At 38.7% G+C, this 23,143-nt stretch overlaps 1 protein-coding gene across 1 annotated transcript; it reads left to right on the top strand.

The window, feature by feature from the left end:
• Positions 1–7,808: 7,808 nt before the first annotated feature.
• DIPK2A (divergent protein kinase domain 2A) lies at positions 7,809–21,780 on the top strand. The gene is made up of 3 exons (XM_080604212.1): positions 7,809–8,756; positions 16,141–16,444; positions 18,941–21,780. The coding sequence occupies exons 1-3, from the start codon at positions 8,103–8,105 to the stop codon at positions 19,270–19,272; spliced, it is 1,290 nt and encodes a 429-aa protein (XP_080460338.1). The 5' UTR covers positions 7,809–8,102; the 3' UTR covers positions 19,273–21,780.
• The last annotated feature ends 1,363 nt before the right edge of the window (positions 21,781–23,143 follow it).

The following is a 23,143-nucleotide window of genomic DNA, read 5'->3' on the forward strand; positions in this document are numbered from 1 at the left end:
TTATTATTATTAATTATTATTATTATTTTACAGAACCCAGATAAAAAAAACATGTGGGGTCATCTGCCAAGCCAGTCACTTATGTTTGTTCCTGTGAATTACTAATTTTTCAACCCAAACCAATGAAAACCAGATTTCATGAAATAATGGCAATTAAATAAATAATGCAATTATATAAAGTAAGGAATAATTGCATTTACAATAAACCTTTATTGTATCCCCTCATTTCTTCCAGTGCTTTAATTTTTTAAAAGTCTTCTGGACTGTTTTCCAGGAAATATGGGGCACCTTTTATTTTTTTATATCTCACTCTTTATGACTAGAATAACACTGCAAATATTTTTAATCTTCCTTTCAGTCTGGTAAACGTTCAAGGTTAATCCAATTTATGAAACCAACCTACAGGTATAGCTGTCCCCTGAACAGGAAGCAGGTAAATACAGAAAAGCTAGTCTTAAATTTATATCTTTCCAAATGCTTTACAAGAAAAAGTATTTATTAGGATAGATAGAAACTTCAAATATACATTACTGGCAATGTTGTCTTAATTCATGTCCAAATGTTTCACCTTGTCAAGCAATTTTCATTTCATTTTTGTTTTAGTAAGCAGTTAAACAATGAGTGAATAAAGGCCTTTTTTATATATGTGTTTCCCTTAGGTCTCTAGACCTTTTTCAGTTAATGAAAGTCTATATCATGCAGTGAATTAATGAGTGAAAATAATGAAACCAACCTCCGTCACTGCGCATTGTTACCCTGCAGGCAAAGCCAGACTGAAGGACATTCATTTCAACTAGCTTTGGGTCAAGTTTTATAGTTGCAATATTTAAACTATAGTAAGTAAAATGATTTTAATGGGAGCTCTGAACATGGCACACTTGCATGCCAAATCTTTATTTAAATACAGGTGATTATATTTTGCTCACTGTCATAGTGCTAAGGTGATTATTATATATGATGCCAAAATACTGTGAAGCATTTTGCTTTGCCATTTTTTTTTTTACTATTGTTTAATTTATGTTCCTGAACCCATTTTTAAAAAGTCATTAACCTTTCTGTCTTTTACACTCCTAATCCTTTGGTTCCCATTTAGTATAAATGAATTAAAATGAATTCAGTTTTTTTTTTTTTTCATCCCATCAGTGGTTATTTTCTTTTTTTTTCTTTTCTTTAGATCTGTGTTGTGATTAATGAATCCAAGCTTAGTCATCCCTCTTGTTCTTCCCACTAAGATAGATCTGTAATTTGATCCATATGCCATTTTTTCCCCCATTTTTAGACTCCTGTTTCTATTTCTACAGGAGTATATCTTAATATTTGCATATTTTAAATATGCTACTGTATCTGCCTTATGCAAGAATAAACTATGCCCATGTAGCACTTTTGAGATCCATTGTAAAAATATTTCCAATTATACAAAATAAAACTGGGTATTGTTTCTGTAGACAACTGCATGTTGAAAGTCATAAATGTACCGTGGATCGCCATACACTTAAAAAAGGAAAATATTTCTATCACTGATTTTCAGGTTTGACTGAAATCTTATGTTGGGTTCTACACATCCTTTCAAGCTGTTAGTCTCCCAAGTTTTCCCTGACCATCCCTGCTCTAAAAATGGATGCGGTTCTGATCCCTATTCTTTCAAAATACAAATTCAACGCTTTCCCCCTTTTTTAGTATCTTTTCCTGTTAACTTTCTGTGACTAGAAAGTTGTACTTAGTTGTCAATGAACACATGATTCTGTGGACTTTTCTTCAATTACTGAGTGTTTAAACCCATTTGTCTTTTTATTTATTTTTTATTATTTTTATTATTTTGCCGCTCATTTTTTACTTATGACTTTTTCTTTTACTGCTCTGCTCCTTAAGCATCCCTATGAAAGCAAGCGTTGGAGCCCCTCAGCTTAAGCTGAAGATCAAGCTTTTAAAATGAACATTTTGTAAACAGATTAATAATGGACCTACTGTCAAACAGCTGACCTGCCAACAACTTTCAAATATTTTTGTTAATTTCATGTCTGGAAACCAAACATAGTATGACTAAGTACCTTATTTTTTCCACATTTGAAAGGCAATGCCGTGTACAGGGTATGGACATTTAAGGACAAGTCTGCTGGGTCAAACTAAAATAGCCATCGTAGACCAGTATCCTGTCACTAACAGTATCCATGAAGTGGCTGGCTAGGAAGCAGGAATAAGCTGGACATATACTTTTCCCTAATATTTTCACAGACTCTGCACCTGAAAAATCCTTTTCAGCTCGGGGATTTCCAAAGTCAGCTATATTTTCTGTGTACTCAGCCTCAGTGTGCTTTTCTTCTATGAACCCGTCCAGTCTTCCTCAGAACCAATATAAACTTGGAGCATCCACAATATCTTTTGGCAAGGAGTTGCACAGCTCTATTACCTATTGCATTATTTATTTTACTGCTTTGAAACTGGATCCTGTTACCTTCTTCTTCTGTTTTTTTTTTTTTTTTAATTGTTTCTCATAGTTCTTGCATTGTAAAAGATGATGAATAGCTGATATATGTCCAGCCTTTCCATTATACTCACTATTTTGGACTCCTATCATATTCCTCCCTATCTTTTTCTCAAACTGAACGGTCCTAGTTTACTTAATCAATCCTAGTAAGAAAATTATATTTTGATCATCCCTGAGCTCTTCTCTGAACCTTTTGAGTGCTAAATTTTTTTTGATATAGTAGATTAAGGACCAGAATGAAGAACCATAGTACAGGATTTGGATCATTTTGACCCTTTTCTATGCCAACACTCTACTTCTATAATAATAACAGAGATTTCAGTCTGATTTGTAATCTCTGTATTTCATTTTCCTCATCTTTAAAGCATGGGTAAAACAAAATACTTCTTTCACAAGATAGTTAAGGAGATTAATGGGATTTTTTTTTACTCTTACTGATTTAAGGAACACTCTTTGTACTTCCACTGCCTGCTGGACCAAGAGGCAAACTGTTCTAGAGTGTCTAAATAGCACAGCAGAATGGCATAGCTCACATTTAAAGACATCTCTGAAAATGTAACATTTCAAGTGCAGTATACACTGAAATTTTGCTATTAGAGTAAGGGACTTTTTGTTTTGTTTTGTTTTTTAAGAAAAAGGCCCAGCACAACAGAAGCCCCCAAAACATATTTCTCCTGGAATGGGTGGCAGGGAAGGAAAGCTTCTTCATAATTATTGACTATAATTTCTATAAAAATTGTAAGTACTGATAATAAACACATTTTCTGAAACTCAATTACAAGATAGTCTTCTAATCTTTTGTATATGATGAAACAATATAGAAAGAACTTCATTGTTTTACCATTTGTACAGTAATTTCTCAATTTCTCATTCTCAAAGTCATATTAAAGCTATGTCTTTAGCTAACCTTCAACAACTCTAAGAGTAAAACTGAAAGACTAGATAAATCTAACCCATGGATTGGCTTCACTTGATATTAGATGTGTAGCTTTGGAAATGTTGGTGTTAAACACTAAAATTGAAAGGAGAGACATTGTCATTATTAATGTGTTTTAATGTATATATGCAACAGCAATGAAAAGCAAGCAGCTGCTATTGTGGATCACAGTTACCATAGCAATGCCTTCCCATAGTCACTCTGAGATTCATTTGTAATAGTGGCTTTCGTAAAGAAGAATGCAAAAGTTGCCAACAGAATTCATGTAATTTCTTGTATTACAGATTTTCACTGTTTATAAGATAACTTCATTAACACATGTACAGTCACCAATGAAAGAACACGATTGATAAATTAGAGAGTTGTTTTTAGTTCTTTTCTTGCAATCTGAATAATTACTTGTAAAATAATCCTTTGAAATCAGTAACATCAGGCCCAGGACAACTCACTAAGAGTCCAAGCCCATGTCCAATCAGTAATCTATTAATTTTGTCTTATCAGGTTCATATGTGACATATGAAGATATGTGACCTGACATATAAGACAATACAAACTGAGTAATTTTCAGGAGTGCAAAATTTTCATGCCATGACAATTCTCATTTCTAAAAAACAAAACTTGCAAATTGATCATTCAGTGGTATACAGGAAGAAAAAAGTAGTAATAATAAAAAAACCCTCTCCACAGGCAAACCCGAAAATCCATGTTAAGCAATGATACACATTTAAACAAATGGAATTTATCAAGTGCTATATAATGCACATAGAACTGACTAACCAAAATCAAGCTACAGGTAAGAGTACCAAAATTTCTGCACTGAAATAAAAGAACGTATGTTTTTATGGAAAACTGTTCTGTAAAGTCTGGAGATGAAAACACATAATAATTCTTTGAGAGGCTTCAAAATTCCCATGAGAAACTAATTAAAACAGACTTCACACAATAACATAAACACTGCCACCTTATTGTTACAAAAAGAATTTCATACTGCATGAAATTAGAATAAAAATAGATGTTGACTTTCAAGGATAAAAATAATGATCATCTTTGATTTATACTTGAAAATGTGAGGAAGGGAGAATTTAAAAATGCTTTTGCAGATTTTGATATTCAAGTTTGGTGCTGTAATCAGCAAATATGCATATCATGATGATAAAGCACATTCGCTTGATGTTGATTCAGCAAAATAACATAACGTTATTCAGCTGTTCAAAGCATAGAATACTTAGCAATTAAAAGGAAAAAGAAATTGAGGAAAAATGCCAAACTGCTCAAGGCAAAAATTCTACAAAGCCAGTATATCTGTGGTATGTTGCTGCACATACAGTATGTTATGTGCATGGAATTCAAGTCAATTAGAGACTTGCTGATTATTTATAGAAAAAAGTAACCTTATCACTTATTATCATTTTTGCTAGTACTCTAAGCAGGAATTAATACCGTATATAGACAATTAAAACACTATTTTACTGGAATTGTTTACCGGTAAATGAAGGATACTACCTCCCACTTCTCATGTAACAGATTAACCTACAACACCTTTTACGTGATATTTTTTCCAGAACCACATACTAATTTCATTTTACTGTACAGTAAATGGTACAACATAGTAAAAGAGTTTTTGAATCCGCTGAAGGTAGAACACAGAACAGAGGTTATGCTACGTATCCTCAGACAGCTATGAACAACCCTCTTGGTCACTGAGAGAACTGAGATAGATGGTTGGATGCACAAATAGATTACACAGCTTAACTGTATATCCAGATTTCTGCAAGTATGTTATGTTCTCTTTTCTGCCTAGAGATCTAATCTGAAAGATGTCTGAGGATATTGAATGTAGATATCTGTAGATATCATCCAATGTAATACTGCAAAATACTCAGAAATTTCAGGCATGCCCATTGCAGCCATTCCTGCGACACATGCTTCTGAACTCTGTGTATGTGGTCAGTCTGATGCATAGCATGGAAATAAGTGAACTCTGATTATAAAGGTGCAGAACTTGCACTAGTTGTTCTGAGCATGTCTTTCAGACTTGCCTGGTTAAAGCTGCAGCTATCCCTATTTAGAAAGTGGCAAAATGATTATATGACTGAATGTGGGAATGAGTCTCTAGTTTCAAAAAAAAAAAAAAAAAAGATGTCCACTTACATTAAAGGTCTATGCATAACTCCTACACGAGATTGTGATGGGAGACATAAAAAATCCATATATGGAACTAGCAATAACAGGTAACTGTTAGAATGATGCTTCACAACACACAGCAAACCAGGACCTCACTACTGATCTACTGCAAAGACCTGTGTGACTAAACTAACCTGCTGTGCATCAGAGATCTTCATGCATTTGCTCTGCACTGATGGTCTGCATTTTCATTCTAGTCACTGGAATCTTTGATGAATGACATTGTCATATATAATGAAGTCTTCACAGGAAAAACACTGTAGTTTACTTTGAACTTAGTCAGAAGAAAGCAACTCTAGAAAAACAGAATTTGAAGTGCATGTATTATAGTGCATTATCTAGTTTGTTTCGCATTCCCCTGCACCTTGAAATGGATTCCCCTCCCCTCTTGAAATGGCTCATTCACAAATCATGCTTTTTAAATTACAAGCTCCATATATCATTCCCGAAGAATTAATTTTTTTATCAAGTGCTCTTCCTCCTTTGTTTTTCCTTAGTAACTCTGCCTCTACTTTTTTATTTTCCAGCCTTAAGCAAAATATGTAAATCTGAATTACAGCCACACTGTATAAAAAGGCAGCCTCTACCTTCCTTTATCCCTCAGAAAGTATCCCAGTTATCCCCAAAGTCTCCTACAAATACCAATGAAACCAGAAATATTAGCAACTTTTATGTAGCTCAGAGCAAGTTTTCTTTTTCTTTTTTTTTTTTTAAGCAGTATATTTATTTATGGATTTACAGTGCAAAAGGCCTTAAGAGCACTACATTGTTGCTGGAAAAAAGTATTAGTTAAAGTATTTAACAGCTTCTTTGTACGTAAAATGATGTTTTCATCTAGTAAAGACTAAAATGTTTTGTTAACATTCAGAAGAATCAAGCTGTTTCCCTATATCCAAGTAAGAAAGCTTGAGAAATAAGAATCAAGAAAGCAATGTATAACTAAATGTTAATTCAACATATTTGTTTATATCTGGATTTCTTAGTGGCTTAATAGACAAGTTCCAGCAAGTATTGGTAGATGAAAAAAAACCACTACCAGTGTGTAAAGAAGACTGACCATGTTTGGCTACTGAAATTGGAGTTTATATCCAGAAAAAAATCAGCTCAGCTTTCAGGATCAGTGTGTCCATAGTAAAGACTTGAGTTAGGGTAAACTATATGTATATATGTACGTATATGAGTAAATAACATATATATATATTTGTTTTCTAATAAATTCATAGTTTTGTAGTCAAGATCTTGCTGATTAGACTATTTGACCCTACAAACAGCTTTTAACAAGGCATGGTGAATGAGATATGCCTGAGGTGCAAGTTCACTGTACACAGTCAACGACAACTTGTGTGATGGATGCCTGGAGCTGTTTTTATACGCATAAATTACAAATATCGACATCAAAACAGCACACAGTGAGTTAAGTGCATGCTAACGTAAAAACAGAAACGTAATACTCCAGATAATATGTGCTTAAATGTATGCACCATGGAAATGAAGTAACTGGTAGACATCCGTTGCGCTGCACTGCCCCAACACCGGTCAGTCAGTTATCCCTCGTGCACTTTTGGGACCGAGCAGGTCTGCAGTGACCGGGGAGCGCAGAAGACGGGCTGTCGCCCGTTTTTCAGTCACAAATTGGAGGACCCATCCAGTCCTGGACTACCGTGAGGAGTTTTGGGGCCCCGTGTCGTTTTGTGAGGAGAAGTAGCGGGAGCCGGCGGGGGGCGGTCGGCGGGCACCACCCCGCGCTGCCGTCCCCTCAGGGCGAGCCGCGGCCGAGCCGCCGCTGAGGGGCAGCGCCGAGCCGCGGTGCCGCCGTGACGGGCGGGGGACAGCGTCGTGACAGGCGGGACGCTGTCGTGACAGGCAGCGATGGAAACGGCGATAGCGGGGGCTGAGAGAGGTCGCGTTAAGGGCAGCTGACGATCTCTGACCGCTCCTAACCGGGACCGGGGGGGGGGGGGGGGGCTAACGGCGGCAGCCGGCGCCATCACAACTCCCCCGCCCGCCCCTCCACCATCTCCTGAAGGCGGTGGGTACCGCCCGCCCCGCCCCCCCCGAGCCCCGCCCCCCCCCGAGCCCCGCCCTCAGGAAGAAGCGCGTACGCCAGGCACGCGGTCACGTGCAGCCAACCGCCGCGGCCGCCGCCGCTCTCCCTCCAAGGCCCCGCCCCCTCCCCAGGTGGGCGGGGGGAGGTGGCGGAGGAGGAGGGGGCGGAGGGGGCCCCTCAACGGCGGCGGCGCCGCGGCCCCTCCCCGTGGGCGTGCCCTGCCGTGGCGGCGGGCTGCTGGCGCCGCCCCCCGCGCCTTCCCCCCGCTGCCCTCCCCCGCCCGCCGTCCCCTCAGTAACTTGGCCGCCGCTCGTCGGGCGGCGAGGCGGCCGGTGCGGGTGCGGCGGGGCTGAGGGAAGGAGGGGGGGAAGCGGGAGGGCCGGGGCCCGGCTCGCCTCGCCTCGGCTCTGCTTCTCTCGGCCCGGCCCGGCCCGGCCCGGCCCGGGACGATGCTGCGGCTGGTGTCGCTGAAGTTGGGGCGGCTGTACCGCTACGTGAAGCTGGCGGTGCTGGGCAGCCTGGCGGCGGCGCTGGTCCTGAACACGCACTCGCTGCTGGCCTCGCTGCAGCGCAACGAGCTGGCGGAGCGGCGCTTCCTGCAGCTCAATAAGTGCCCGGCCTGCTGGGGCACCAGCTGGTGCCGCAAGTTCCTCAACGGGCAGCTGCGGCTGGAGAGCTGGGGCCGCCTGCGGCTCCTCGACTTCTTCAACGTCAAGAACGTGTACTTCGCCCGCTACGGGGAGCCCCGCGAGGGCAGCCGCCGCGTCGTGCTCAAGCGCCTGGGCTCGGCGCAGGAGCTCGCCGAGATCGACGCCAAGATTTGCCGCCGCGCCACCGGCAGGGGCCGCTGCGACCTCCCGCAGGCCCTGCACGCCACCGAGTTCGCCAGCCTCAACGGCGACGTGCGGCTGCTCACCCCCGACGCCGTGGAGGGCTGGTCTGACCTGGTGCACTGCCCCTCGCAGCGCCTGCTCGACCGCCTGGTGCGCCGCTACGCCGAGACCAAGGACTCCGGCAGCTTCCTGCTGCGCAACCTCAAGGACTCGGAGCGCATGCAGCTGCTCATCACCCTCGCCTTCAACCCCGAGCCGCTGGTGCTGCAGGTGGGTCCCCCGGGGCGCCTCCATGGCTGTGCCCCCCGTACCGCCGCGCCCCCGGGCCCTTCCCCGGCCGGGGAGGGTCGCAGCCTAAAAGGAGCACCAAATCAGCCTGCCGTTGTCTGCAGTGACGCGTTTTATATCCTTTAATCAAGGGGGCTGATGGCAAATTGGTAGGCAGATGTACAATATGTTCTAAATTTCGGGGTTTATTCAGGTTTTTAATTTAAAAGCTTACGGTAGACCACGGTGTCCGTGGCACCGCTCGCTGCTCCCCTCACACATCTGTTTACACTGGGCAGCGCCTCTCCGGGCTTTACATTTCAGCACCCAACGCCGCTGGGGGAACTCCAAGCATGCTGAGTGTAAGTTTGGGTTCCGCGTTGTTCTGTCTAGCTACAGAGCCATCCTCACTTCTATGCAGTTCTTTTGTTCAAAAGAGTATTTGCAAATACGTGTGAGAGCATCACTGGTATTTGCAGCATGATTGCTGTCATGAGCATCTGTTTCTCCAGGGAGACGGCCAAGAAATTCCTAGTGCCCAAATTGCTAGTGCTGCAGGCTTTGACCTCCAGCAAATTCACCTATCGGTTCATTTTTAGAGAGTGTGTTTATGAACTATACTTACTTAAAAACATTTTTGGCTAGCATGCCTTCAGCCTTCTAAGTACGGCTCTTGAGGTTTGTTTGCAAAGTTCCCAGCCGACTTCTCAGCAGACTTGGGGTACAGCGTGTCTCTTCTGTTCTGCTCTGATGTTGCTCCAGAGCACTGTGAATAAGGAAACTCCACTTAAATGAGAAGACTAGAATTTCTTTGCTTTGCTGAGTATATTTGGAAACTTCATGAGGATCGGTTTGTTTTGGCTGTGGTTCATACAGCTTACGGTTTTGGTTTTGAACACGTGTTCCAGCATACTGAGCGTACACCTAGGTAGCTGCAAAACAGCTCTGCATGTTTCTTCCGAATTTGCTGGGGGTATTACAGCTTTTAGGGACAAAACTTGTGGCAGAGTGGCATTCCTTATTGTTGCGGGGTGCCTGAAAGGCAGCAGGCAGCACTGGCTGACTCCTGTCAGCTCCTTGATAAGGTGAGGATGAGCCCTGAGGCTTTCAGGCAAATTTGTTGAAGTGATGAAAGTCTTTGGAAGCAGAACTTAACAAGGGCTTTGCTCATCAGAGCAGGTCAGATTGGTGGGAAGGAAGGCAGCTTTTACCAATCTGCAGTGTGGTCAAGTTCTGGCACCTCTAATCAATCAAAAGTGTTTTGCAGAATATTGGAAATTGGGATGTATAGGCATAGCCTGGAAAGCGTTTTGAGGGAACTTCAGACCAGCTTTGTGCATTACAGAACTTGTAAAGTTAATGTGTTCTCCAGAAGAGTGTTTAGAAACTTTGCTAATGGGTAACAAAGGCTTGAATGTCTTCCCTCGATTGGGAATGAAATACCTTACCTATATGAACCTGAATTAATTTTACTCGTTTATGTAACACAGCACTCCTTTCTCAGCCTCTACCAGACGGGTATGTAAGGGATGGATGATAATCTCTTACGCAGCTTTATAAGATGCGAGGTACTGTCTGAGAGGTGAAGTTACTGTTCAGAAGTGATAACTGGCTACTGAGGAGTTTGCTTGTGTTTGTACACAAGATACGTGAAGTATCTTAAGGTATACTTCCTGCAGTATGGCGAGGGCACATATTGTTGTGCGAATGAGACCTGGAGGCTTCTTCTAAAAATTAGCTGTTCCTAAGAAAGGAAGCCTGCATGATGTCGCATGAAGAATAAGACTTTAATTACAAGGAAAATAATAATAATAATAAAATTGATGTATTTAATTGGTGCTTCTCTTTGGCACCAGTAAATACAAGGAAAAGTATTGCCATTTTTTTGCCTTGAGCTTTTCATGAAGCACTGCTGTAACTTTTAAATGGTCGCGAATGAAAGTTTTGACGTGGAGACGTGGAGATAACTTCTAAACTCTTTGTGCTCAGTGCATTGAAGTTCTGTGTCAACCAATGCATAGGAGCAACCAAATATAAGCAGACAGTGAATTTAATGCTAGGTATTTGGCTGAAAAAGTCACTTTAATCATCTACTAGAGCTAGTAATATATGGATTTTTATCGAAGATTGGGATTTTACCTTGAAGCCTTTTCTTTTCTGTGTGTTAAATTACCATTTTTACTTTGTAAAATCTCACCAAACTAGTTAGTACTTACATCCTTCCACATTTTTAATCAGAATTCACTTTGGAATCAAACAACCTACATGCGAGGGTTTTATTCTTTATCTGTCTATCTACCTATATTTTAAGCTCAACATGTAGGTGCTTAAGATTTAACTTCTGACAGGTTTGGCGTTTTCCTTCCTGTTTCAAATAATGCTCTCCTATAATAAAGGCAACTACTTAGTATATTTGTGTTGCTTTGAAAGGAAACTTAAAATCTAGACAAACTTTGCTGTTAAAAGTAAACAAATACTTATAAGTAATATTGTTGTTTGTTTCCAGCTATAGAAGGTGGTTGTGAATTATAGCCAGAGTGCATTAATGCAGCCTTTTCTCCAACTGTAGCTTTTATCAAGGTTGTGTTTTCTCTGCAAAGCTGTTCATAATTGAGATTCTGTAAAGGAACGATAGTGAATGTATCTATTGCATATATAATCTACAAGTCTCAAAGACAATTATTTTTTCAGCTCTAATAACAGTTCCAAGATCTATATGGAAAATAGCTGTATTTCTGCATTGTATACATTGTGTAATTCATTGCTCTGCCCTCAGATATACATTAAGGTTTCTAAATACTTAACCTTAATAGCTTAATTCTTCTCTCAGCTTCTGATCATCGCTTATTCCTTGTGTACAGACCAGCTGTATCTCTGTTCCAAGTATTGTAGCTCTCCACGAATAGTCTGTTGCCACATAACATTTTTCCAATTTCTCTGACATCATTATTTTTTTTTTACTTCTTTTTGTTCCAGTAAGATCAATAATTGGCATCTGACAAATATTAAAACATGAACTTGAGCAGTTTAACCAAGTGTTTTAGAGAATTACTCTTCTGGTCTTCTCGTACCTAACTCGGTATGAGTTATTTCCTCAAGCCATACATAACTCAGTAAGAAATGAATTCTTCTTGTCTTGGGTTTCTCATTTATTTATTTATTTTATCATGCAGCAGCTCTAGCAGTAGGCTTTCTGTAGCTCTAGTCTAAATACAGGGGTAGAATGCCATCCACTTTTAGTGCTTGGTGCCTTTTAAGCTTTCTTCATGATTCAATTTTGGTGTTTCTGACCGATAATTGTTATGTTAAATACCAAATAGAGGTTTCAAGGCACTTACAAACACTACCTGGTGTGTCCTATATAGACTTGTAGTACTTGATTTGTTTCCCGGCTCATAGAGGTACAGTACTTTGGCATACCGAGTAGTACTTAGAGGAAAGTCTTCAACGTTTTGAAATACTGAACACTGATTTGTATGAAAATGTTTAAAACCTAGTTGCCTGAGACCAGTTGTTACTACTATGTCATGTAATCTATGGTTGATTTGAGGTTTTTTTTGATCACTTGCCATTTCCTATATTATTCAAATTTAAAAATTCATTGAAGCATGCACAGTTGAGCTCACACACATTACACCTACATACCAAACCCTGAAATGCCAGTATTGTCCATTTGTTTCTAGTATATCTGATGTAGGGGGGAAGCTGTGGTTTATTTCCCTGCACTACGGAAGTGAGGCTTTGTTTTAGTCTCCCACATTTTGCAAATTTCCTTCAGAAAAAAAGGCAGGCCATCTCTGCTACCGGTTCTTTGCAGTGATGCATTCCGGACTCATCACTGATGAGAAATAGATAGTGATCATTGTCTGTTGCAAAATTAATCTGAACAAACTTGTATGGACTACAAAATAGTTTGAACAGGTAACAGCCACTCACAAAATTCAATTTTCTTCACTAAGATTCTTACATTTAATCATTATTCATCCCTTTCCTTGAAGAAAAGACATTTTCTACTGAAACTATGAAATACACCTTTTACAGTTCAAGTGTGTTCAGCGTGATCATTGAGCATCTTCTGAGTGGGTTTAGATGTAGAGTTGTCTGTGTGGTTTTGTTCCATGGTGTGTAAATTAAGCCAGTAACTGGCTGAAATGCGCGAAAATCGAACAGAAGTTGAATAAATGAAAGGAACCTGGTTTCAATGGGATTACTAATATTTTGATGAAACAAAATATGCTCTTCACTGTGTGCCTGTATGTATAGGCTATCTGTCTATATAGCCTGTGCAAACACAGCAGGTGCTCAACTTCTGTGGGAATTTCAGAAATATTAAATAATTTGGAGTATAGTTGAGAATGAAATGGTTTTCATCACACTTGCATTCACAAATACATTAAATACTTATCTTCTAAAAAGGATCAGTTCAGATCTGACAAAAGAAAGCATCTGTTTCTAGAGTATGCTTTTTAATTTCCTCTACATCTGAAAAGTTTCCCAGTAAAATCTGCTCTCCTAGTCTGCATGGCTCCGGAGCTGGACTTATTTGCCTTGGTGACTAATGCAGCCCTCCTTCTGTTTGAACTGCAGAATCAACAGCGCTCTGTGAGAACTAACTCTTTTCCTTTTGAGGAAGAACATATTATTTAAATTCAACTTGCTGTGCCAGCTTGTGCCTGGGCAGACAGAGGTTAGTAAGATGAGTTTAGCAAATGTGTTGTGGAGAGGCAGTTTTGCCATCAAGCCTTCAGAGGCATGACAAGTAGTAAGCAGTCTCCTGTGTGTTGCATATTTGCATACATTTTTTACCTTTCATCATATTTAAGGTATAGTTCTTTGTAGTTTTGTTTTTAACATGGAACTCAACTTTATATAAAAATTGGTATTGACATCTTCTAGAGTAGTTTTGAAAATGAAAAGGTTTTTTAGATGATACAGTGGAACAATAGCTCAAAGATGCCTATTGTCATGAGCTGTGCTGTTTTTTTCCTTTGGATTTGATTATTAAGGTGAATTATATGCTTGATTATGATAAACTATTATTCTTTCACATGTCTAATTGCAAGTGTTTCTGTGTTACTGCAAGCTACAATAGGTCTTATCAGCTTCAAGCTGCTCAGTCTTTCCTGCATGATCTAATTCACAGCTCTGAGTGTTCAAAACCAGTGGCAGATTTGTCTGTCTTCTCATGTTTAGACAGATGGAAGTGAGGAAGACAAATGCATTAATAGTGTGTTTTATGCTTGGGTGAAATGATAAATTCATCCTGTTAATTCTCAGTATTTCTTCCGAGACTGAGACTACAGCATATCTTTTTTTAAAGACCTAAGTGTGGTATTATTCTTCCAGGACAAAGGACACTTTGTTCCTCTGGCAGGGTTTGTTTAGGGTTTTAAGGCTTGCTTACTGAGACATCTTGTGTAGCTACTCTATTTAGGGCACCAAAAGTACTTTTTGGTGTATGTGACTCTGGGAACGGAGTAGCAGGAGTTCGGTTGTATTAATAGTTTTCCATCTTTCTGTTAGACGATTATCCATATTGCTCATTGAATAAAGATGACAACTTTTAATGAGGGAAAACTTACTAAGCTACATAGTTGTAGCTTTTCTAGTACACTACTGTATTTTTAAACCCTTAAAAGCGTAATTGTCCATGGTTTCCATGACATTTGTGTGTATATTCACAGAGAAAATCTGTGTATCAGAATTTCAGATTCATTTATCAGATGGACGTTTCTGACTGTGAGCAAGAAGGTAATTTTGATCTTAAGTGTCAAATGCAAAGTTTTAAGTCTTCAAATAGCATATTGAACTACAAGATGATCTGATCAAATATTTATGCTACTAATAATTTGAGAATTAAAATAAGAACTATGTCGTCCATTACTGTACAGAAGCGTGGGATTTTGGGCTGGTATCTGTTAAGCTTTTTGTTTCTAAATGCAGTTTGTTTGTGGAAACCATGTTCAACAACTGTACAATTTTGTGTTCATCTCTTAGTGGCTTTCAAAATGGTAATACATTTAAAAAAATATCATCCTGTTAAGTTAGTTGTAATTTTAAGCAGAAAAATGCTTTCAAAATAGTGAAAAAAGTTAAAAAGATGAGACCTGTGCTTCAATTGATATTCTTGTCAAATTCACCGAGTGAATGCAAATCTGCTGAATAGGCACTTGAACATATTTTTATCCCCTTCTTCGGCTACTGACTTGGGTAATGAAGTGTAGATGTGGTTGTTACATGCCAGTTGGAAGGGAGCCAGCACAGAGATGTTGTTTGTACATGTGCAGATGTTGGCAGGATTCCCTGTATTCCTCTTGTCAAAAGATCTTTTTATTGCCACAGAGTTATAAATATATCCGTGTAACAGTACGGTATGGGGATACTTTGCTGGTACTGTTCAGGAGGTTCACTTCTAAACAAGCAAAACTGATCCAAGAATTTCTTGTTTGAAATGAAATTTGGTGTACTCAACGTAGGAAGCATAATAGATGTGTTCGGAGGTAAGTGTGCCTTGGTGGCTAACACTGTGTGTTTCAATTCAGTTTAAGCCATTACATAAATCCCTGCTGATGATGAAAAGGAGCGGTCCTGTTAGCTCTTCCTCTTCCCTGCACCTGGCTGTAGAGGCCTCCCTCCGTCCCCTTTCCAGCAGCAGCACGATGTGATGGGAGCTACCTCTGGCTGCTGGTCCAGCTGAGCATCAGCCTGGCAAGCACCAGCTGTGCTGCCCTCCTGGTGGTACACAGGAGGAGATGGAAACGGATGTGTCTGATGGACTGGGAGGAACATACAGCCCTTCCTTTACCATGGGAGCATGGCCCTGGTTGTGTTCACCTGCTTGTGATTGAGCTTGTGTTTGGGAGGAGAGGCAAACTGAGCGGGACTGGAATATAGTAAAGGAGAGGGGTGGAAGAGAAGAGGAGTAGGGTGGTCCAAAATCATACCGAAATACAAAGATTTAGGTATTGTTGCCGTGGCAGTTTGATTTATTGCACTAAGTTGTGCTAAAATGGAGCAAAAACATCTTTTCAGGCAGTGTACTTGTTTTAGTGCAGTAGATGTGTATAAAGCACCAGTAGATAAACACAGTTGATGGAAGAGTGTGTGTTTATGTATGTACATAACATATGTGACAAGCTCAACACATGTATTTTATCTCAGGTCCTCAAGCTCTCCTCTTCAGTAGTCCATCAACACGTTTTCCTCACATAAATATATTTTGTGTTGTTTTTCTTTCCCTTCCAAACTTAGAGGTATGTGGAAATTAATTTTTGCTAGTGTTGATGTATGTTTACAGGTGTTTCTCTCTAAATTTTATTGAACAACCTATTCAAGTACAAGCTGTTCTGTATTAATGAAAATTTAAAATGTTTCTTTTTATTTCTAGAGTTTTCCGTCTGATGAGGGTTGGCCGTTTGCAAAGTACTTAGGAGCATGTGGAAGAATGGTGGCTGTCAATTACGTTGGAGAAGAGCTGTGGAGTTACTTCCATGCACCCTGGGAGAAACGAGTGGATCTGGCCTGGCAATTAATGGAGATAGCTGAGCAGCTGACAAATAATGACTTTGAATTTGCACTCTACCTCCTTGATGTCAGCTTTGACAACTTTGCAGTTGGACCAAGAGACGGGAAAGTGATCATTGTGGATGCAGAAAACGTTCTGGTAGCAGACAAAAGGTTAATCAGACAGAGTAAGTCTCCTCTTACTTTGCCTCTGTGTCTCTTGCTTCTTTCTCTGTGAGCACCATATTAAAAGTATGTGTAGGTGCTAAAAAAAAAAAAAAAATGTTTTGCTGGCTTCACAAGTAAAATACTAGCTAACAAACTAATTAGTTTTCTTCTACAATTACACTACTAATTAGCTTGACCAATTTGTCAAGTTTATGAAGCTTCGATTTTACCTAAATTTGATTTACATGTCCTGTTAATCTCTGTAATCCTATTTAAAGGGAGAGGTGGGGGTGGGAGGAGAAGTTCAGGACAGACCTAGACAATCAGATGGACGGATAGACAGACAGATGGGCTGGCTGGCCGACTTGCCTGCCTCAGCTGAAATAGGGTCCTTTTGGCTTTTCCAGATGCCTGTAAGAAGGAAGTCTTGGCATTCTGTTTGCTGATAACGACAAGACAGTCTTGCTGCCTGTTTTCCAGTAGTTGCCTAGCCTGCCCCTATTTCAGCTATTCACATAGGTGCTCTGTAATAATGGAATTGAAGGGTTGGATAACTTTAGTTTTTAGTGCTGCTTCCACATAGGAATAGCGAGAACTTGTTCATCTTTCTGCTGACTGTAAAAGCAGTAGTAGAGATCTTTTGATGAAGTGGCATTACATGAGTTTTTACTCCTTTTGAGCTTATAAGGAAAACTTTGCAAACTTAAGGGCTGGAGACATTAAATGTGAAATCTGAGATTCTGCAGAATTTTATGGCAGTAAGCCAAGTGATTCCACTTTGCTTTGGGTGAATGGATTTTTTTTCAAGCCTTGCAAATATACTTCATATGCTGTGCTACTGAATTAATTTTAATCTAAGCTCCCTGAAGATGTATAACACCACCACCAAAAAAAAAAAAAAGGATACTTTCTCATAGAGAAGTGTGTAGATAGCAAATATACTGAATTATCTGAATTTACCAAGAAAACCTTTTTATGTACTGGATATTGAGTATGTTTACTTCAATATTCATGGACACGCAAATGAACTTTCGCTTTTTTCCAACTTCTTAAAATAATATTACTTAGGACTTAGCTTTTCTAGCGTGTCTGAATTGCTCAGTCACAAAGATGACTAAATGAACTATTAAAAAGCTGATGTGTGCATGGAATAGTAGCAACTAGCATCTTGCATAAGCTGAATGCTGGAAGCGTCTTGCATCTGTTGTCTAGTTTTCAGACTAATTTGGCTCTAACTGGGGTTTTGCTGCATCAGTTGTAATCTAGCAATCAGAAAACAAATGACTACAAGGAAGTTCTCAGTTGTCATATAAGCTTGACATTTAATGCTGATTTCATTAATCTTCTGAAAAGTTTGATTAAACAATCTCTGTCTGGAATGATTAATGTGCCTGTTTAGATATTTGAATATGTGCACCCTGTCCAATTGCACTGTACAGTAATAACTAATTGTGCTTCATGTGGTAGATTATATCTGAGTCTGCTTAAGCCTTTTTCCCATTTCTCCTGTGATGCTGGCCTTTTCTTCATTTTAGGCATGCTGCTCATTGCATGAGTTTTACATGGTATTTTCATAGCTTAGCAATCATTCCTCAGTTTCTTTTTTTTCAACACTGACTTTCAGTGCACATGAGTGAGTACACTAATAGCTCAGAGCCTGCCAAGCACTGGGAAGTTTTTCTTTGTATATCACAGTGCTCAAAGAGATCTACAAAACTAGGGGACATTAGTAGTTAGCACTTAAAAAGCACATCTGTAGTTACCACTTACCTGTTCTCGAGATAATTCATGTGAATCACGTTTTCAGTTAAAGCAAGCTTTGTGATAAGACCACTAGTTGTACCTTCAAATTTTTATACTTTTAAAAATATATGTAAAGAAATGTCTCTGTATGTTCATAAATGCTGTTTTGTTTTATTCATTTTTATTTTTTCTTCAAAGTTTGTGTGTAATACATAAGCTTTTGTATACACAGTTTTTAGTTACTACTGTGTCTAAAGTAAGAGACTGGACCTTTATGGCAATTACTTTGCAGTGTGGTGTTTTTTTTTTTTTGTGCTTTGGTAGACCACTTGCCAATGTTCTAGTTCCCAGGCATCTGGAGAAACCAAATATTAACTGTTGCTAAAATAAATCATGTTGCTTGTTTGTTTTTCTCTCAACTCCAGCTGCGAATCATTCTATTGTAGTTCCCTGTGCTACATTTTTCCTTCTGGGTATGTGCATGAATGTGGATTTCTTCTGTTTTGTTTGCTATTTTTTTCTTCTTTTCTCTTTAGATATTTATTTTATCTTCTTTCTTTCCTTTATTTTTGTAGTGATAGAACCATTTCAGCAGACAGGCGTATCAAACTGTCAGGTGAAATCTTGGGAACAGGAACATTTAAGAGTGCCTTTAAACAGGGCCAGTTTGTAGTTTAAATAGCACTAGTTTTCTGCGTATTGAGCTGCTGATTATATTCAGATGCAGATATACTCTTTTCTCCTTACTTCTTTTTTTAACTTATATTTCACAGATAAACCTGAAAACTGGGATGTATGGTATGAAAGCAAATTTGATGACTGTGATAAAGAAGCTTGTTTGTCCTTCTCAAAAGAGATTCTTTGTGCTCGTGTCACTGTGGACCACAATTATTATGCTATTTGTCAGAACCTTTTATCAAGACATGCCACGTGGCGTGGCACTTCTGGAGGACTACTTCATGACCCCCCAGCTGAGATTGCCAAAGACGGCCGCCTCGAAGCCTTGCTGGATGAGTGTGCCAACCCAAAGAAGCGATACGGCAGATTCCAAGCCGCAAAAGAACTGCGTGAATACCTTGCACAACTCAGTAACAATGTGAGGTAGTCCGCAGGGAAAACTTTCTGCAACACTGGCTAAAACACTATTGCAAAGACTCATAGAAAATGAAGTCTTGAACTTGTGTTCAAAAGAGAAAATAAAGAAGTGAAACTAGTTTATCAGTTTTCTAAGTACCATAAAAATAAGATTTTATGGTATTATAATGTTCCTTTGGAAACAGACAAGGTACTTACTGAATCAAAACTTGAGCTACTATTGATTCTTCTCCTTAGCTATTTAAAAGGGAGTTGGTCAAAAATGACTGTGATAGCTTAATTGACAGCTTGTGTGTCAAAGGGTACTTTACATAAAACTGCATTGGTATCACAGTTTTGTGAAGCTGATGTTCTTACTTGGAGAGTCAAGTTAGACTGATGGCCTGTTTTAAAGGCCCTTTTCATGACATCATTGTCTCATTTTTGTGTTTGTTTAAACACCTTGAAGTGGCATTTACTTACAGGTAAATATAGCTGTCTGCATTGTTTCAAATTTAACAGGCTTTCATGTTAATGCTGTGCAGTACATTCCTACTGTAAGAGCAGTATTCCCACGTTTACTGTCTAATTTTAGGGGGTTTTACACTGTATTTAACTATGCTTAGGTGTTGTGTGTGTTTTTTTTAAGGTCATCATAAACTCAAATGTTATTTGAATTAACATTCATTTGATGTCTTTTGTAGTTCTGCTATTGAAGATAACACTTAATGTAATTATTGCACAAGTTTTTTTACCCTTCATGCCAGTACATACACGACTGTTCAGCAGGAAATTGCAGTATGAGCAAACTCTCATTTAATAGAGATTATTTGAGGAGTAAGGAGAGACTAAGATAAAAAGTTCTGTATTAATTTAAATTGGGGATAGGAGCTTGACTAAAAAAAATTCACTACTCCAGTGTAGTTGAGCATAAACCAAAGAAAATGGTTTTGTTTATTAGTTCCTAAACTAAGTGTAAAGAAAAAATACTGTGCTGTAGTGAAGCTAATAATTCTCAAAATTCAGATTGCATTGGTTGTTGCTTACTATTTGCAGAACTTATAAAAACTATGCGCTTATACTAGAAGAAAACCCTAATTTGAATAAAAGTGTAGAAGGCTGGCAATTTGTTTTACATCATTACCAACTCTGTTGAATTGAAGTCTAGTCAAGTTTACTGAATATTCATCTTTTAGTTTACCAGCTAAATTGATTAAACACTATACACTCTAGACACCTTTTTCTTGAACAAAGTTTGACTATTCCCAGTACAGTTAAAACTGACTTATTGAGGTTTGTGTAAATCTGAATTTCTTCTGATAAATAAAAAATTTTAAAAAACCTCAGTTACTGTTACAAGAACTCACTTCAAAGCTTGTTTTTCAATTATTTAACTAGTAAAATGCTTCATTTTCCTCAAGTCTTATTCATAACACAATGCTCTAAGGAAATGTATGCATATTATTTCTGGTAACAATAATGAAGAAAGCTAACATTTCTTAAATGTATGCATAAAACAATATTTCACTCAGACTAAAGATTCTGAGTAAGATAGTGTGTATGCTAATTTCAAGAGCCAAGTCAATGCAGTTCATGCTGCTTCAAAAGACTGATGGAAACTGTTGCTTTACCATATTGTTGCAAGTGCAAGGTGAGGAAAACAGCAATCTTGTGGGTCCTTCTCAAAAAGTGCAGCCATATAAAGATGTGGTGTGACTTTGTTTTCTTAGACAGCTGTATTAAGGATATTTTAGACTTCTAAATTCCCATTTCATCTTCTTTGCATATATAGTTTAATTTGCACCAGTTCTTGTCTTAATTGTTTTCTGAAGTTGAAGGACCAAGGCAAGTTTTAATTTTCATTTCTACCCTCCCCTTGTTTGAGGACTATCCTACATACTTGCTCTGGCATATTCTGTCAGAGAATGTGTTCATGTGATTTTTTTCGTCATAAAATCTACTTATTTAAGAAACTAGAATAACACTAGGTAATACTACCCTACCATAAAAGCCTTGACTTGTCACTAAAGTTGATTTTTTTTAACCATCTAGTACATTTCCCAATGAGTGAGTGGAGTATGATTGTTAAAGTTTTAGAAGAAACAAACACTGCCAGTTCTCACTACTACTTGAGGCATTTCTGTAGCTGCCAGAATGTCCTATCACATCTGCTTTGGGGTTCACTTCCCTCAGAAACAAGTTACTAAAGCCAATTGTAAAAGGAATTTGGAATTTTAAAAAATACTACAGGGAAAACACGGAGAGCAATAAATCTTGGTCAGTTTGCACCTATCAGATATTTATTGTACAATAACAATTTATATTTTTAGTCATTGTCCATTATTATTAACGAACACGGTGAACTATTTTTGAATGAGATGTTTGGGGTTTGTATGTGCATTACAATTGTCCTTTTGTACTGTAAGTTACTGTTTGATTGGAATATTTTATCAAAACTGTCTCCCTGTGCCTTTATATTACAAGAAAGTTGTTTCTGCAACTTCTAATGATATTAATAAAGAATACTTTAAGAATCTCATCTAATTTATTTATTTTCTGATGTCATTTGTTCAAGATTGACTTAGTCCAGGCTGTGTTAAAAGGTACATTGAACTGGTATTGTAAGTGCTCCATAGTCAACAGTGACAGCAGCAAAGAACATTATTCTTCCCCTCCTTCTTTATAATAGACTATTGGATCAAAATCATAAGTGATCTCCCAGGAATCTTTTCCTATTTGAGCTTATCAGAAGTAGGACTCATTTTCTTGAAAAAAAAATTGATTAAACCATACCTTCCAGTTTTATGAACTGAAAGATTGAATATTTTCAAATTAAATAGGTATCTTCCCTCTTTGAGGAATTTATTTTTCCTTGTATTTGGAGTGGTTCATATCGCTAGTACCATGGTCTTTCCAATACAATATTTTAGCGGTTAATATAAATGTATATATATATGCATAATGCCTGATGTTTCTTTTTTTCTTTGGATTTTTCAGAAAGTATTTGCATTTGAAATTAACACCTGCAGTGATACCAGAGCATGACTTTTTGAGCCTCTATAAATAATAGGAAGTGTCAAAAACACTTCAGGTTTTGATTTTGGTTGTGTTTCTGTTGCCTCAACTTACATCTTCAGGAACTGCAAATGGAAACTTGTAAACATTTCAGCTACCTCAGAAATCAAGATTAAGCCTCAAGCCTTAAACTGGCATAAGCAACAGCTGCATCTTTTCAACAGTTTCTGTAGTATAGTTTGATCCTGCTTGCCTTGAACTTCAAGACATGCTCCTTTCTTAGCAGATACTTTCGCATCATCTGATACTCTCTTGTGAGACCCTTCAAATATGTTAAACTTCATGTGCTACTTTGATTTATCACAAAGACTGTCTCGAACACAGTTGATGTGACCAGTTTACTCAGTAGTGTTGCTGTTAATTTTACTTTAAATGTCTGCAAGCTTTTTGTTTGCAGTTTCCTTACTTCCTGATCACATTCAAAGCTACATAAGCAGCTTAAATAGACCTTTATATAATTCTAGCTTCATTTTGAGGTGTTTTAAAGATACCTACTTTTTCTGTGCTGATGTCTTTTTTTCTTTTTAAACATATCTCTCCAGATTTGGTTGGGTATTTCTAAACATCACATCCTGTTTATGTTTCTACTGACTTATGAACGTTTCATTGTTCTACCAGGCAAAAATCAGTGGTAGGCTGAGCTGTACTGCACACCGTGGTTATGAGCTTTTGCTGGATGCAGAAGAGCCCCTTGGCTCCTGGATGGCTTGGTAGAGCCTGTAGGGGTTGTGAGGACAATGAAGAAGCTGTTCTTTTGGCAGCAGATTAGGCTGTTGTTGCCACTCTTGAAGTATGGAACATACCTGTTTTGTGTGCTTAGGAGCTAG

This window comes from Anser brachyrhynchus (assembly GCF_964034855.1).
Source record: "Anser brachyrhynchus genome assembly, chromosome: 9".
NCBI lineage: Eukaryota > Metazoa > Chordata > Aves > Anseriformes > Anatidae > Anser > Anser brachyrhynchus.

Bases quoted from the DNA above. Each gene is read 5' to 3' on its own strand.
- DIPK2A (XM_080604212.1), top strand. From the start codon at position 8,103: ATGCTGCGGCTGGTGTCGCTGAAGTTGGGGCGGCTGTACCGCTACGTG. The intron at 8,757-16,140 runs GTGGGTCCCCCG...TTTTATTTCTAG, and splicing joins CCGAGCCGCTGGTGCTGCAG to AGTTTTCCGTCTGATGAGGG. The intron at 16,445-18,940 runs GTAAGTCTCCTC...TATATTTCACAG, and splicing joins CAAAAGGTTAATCAGACAGA to ATAAACCTGAAAACTGGGAT.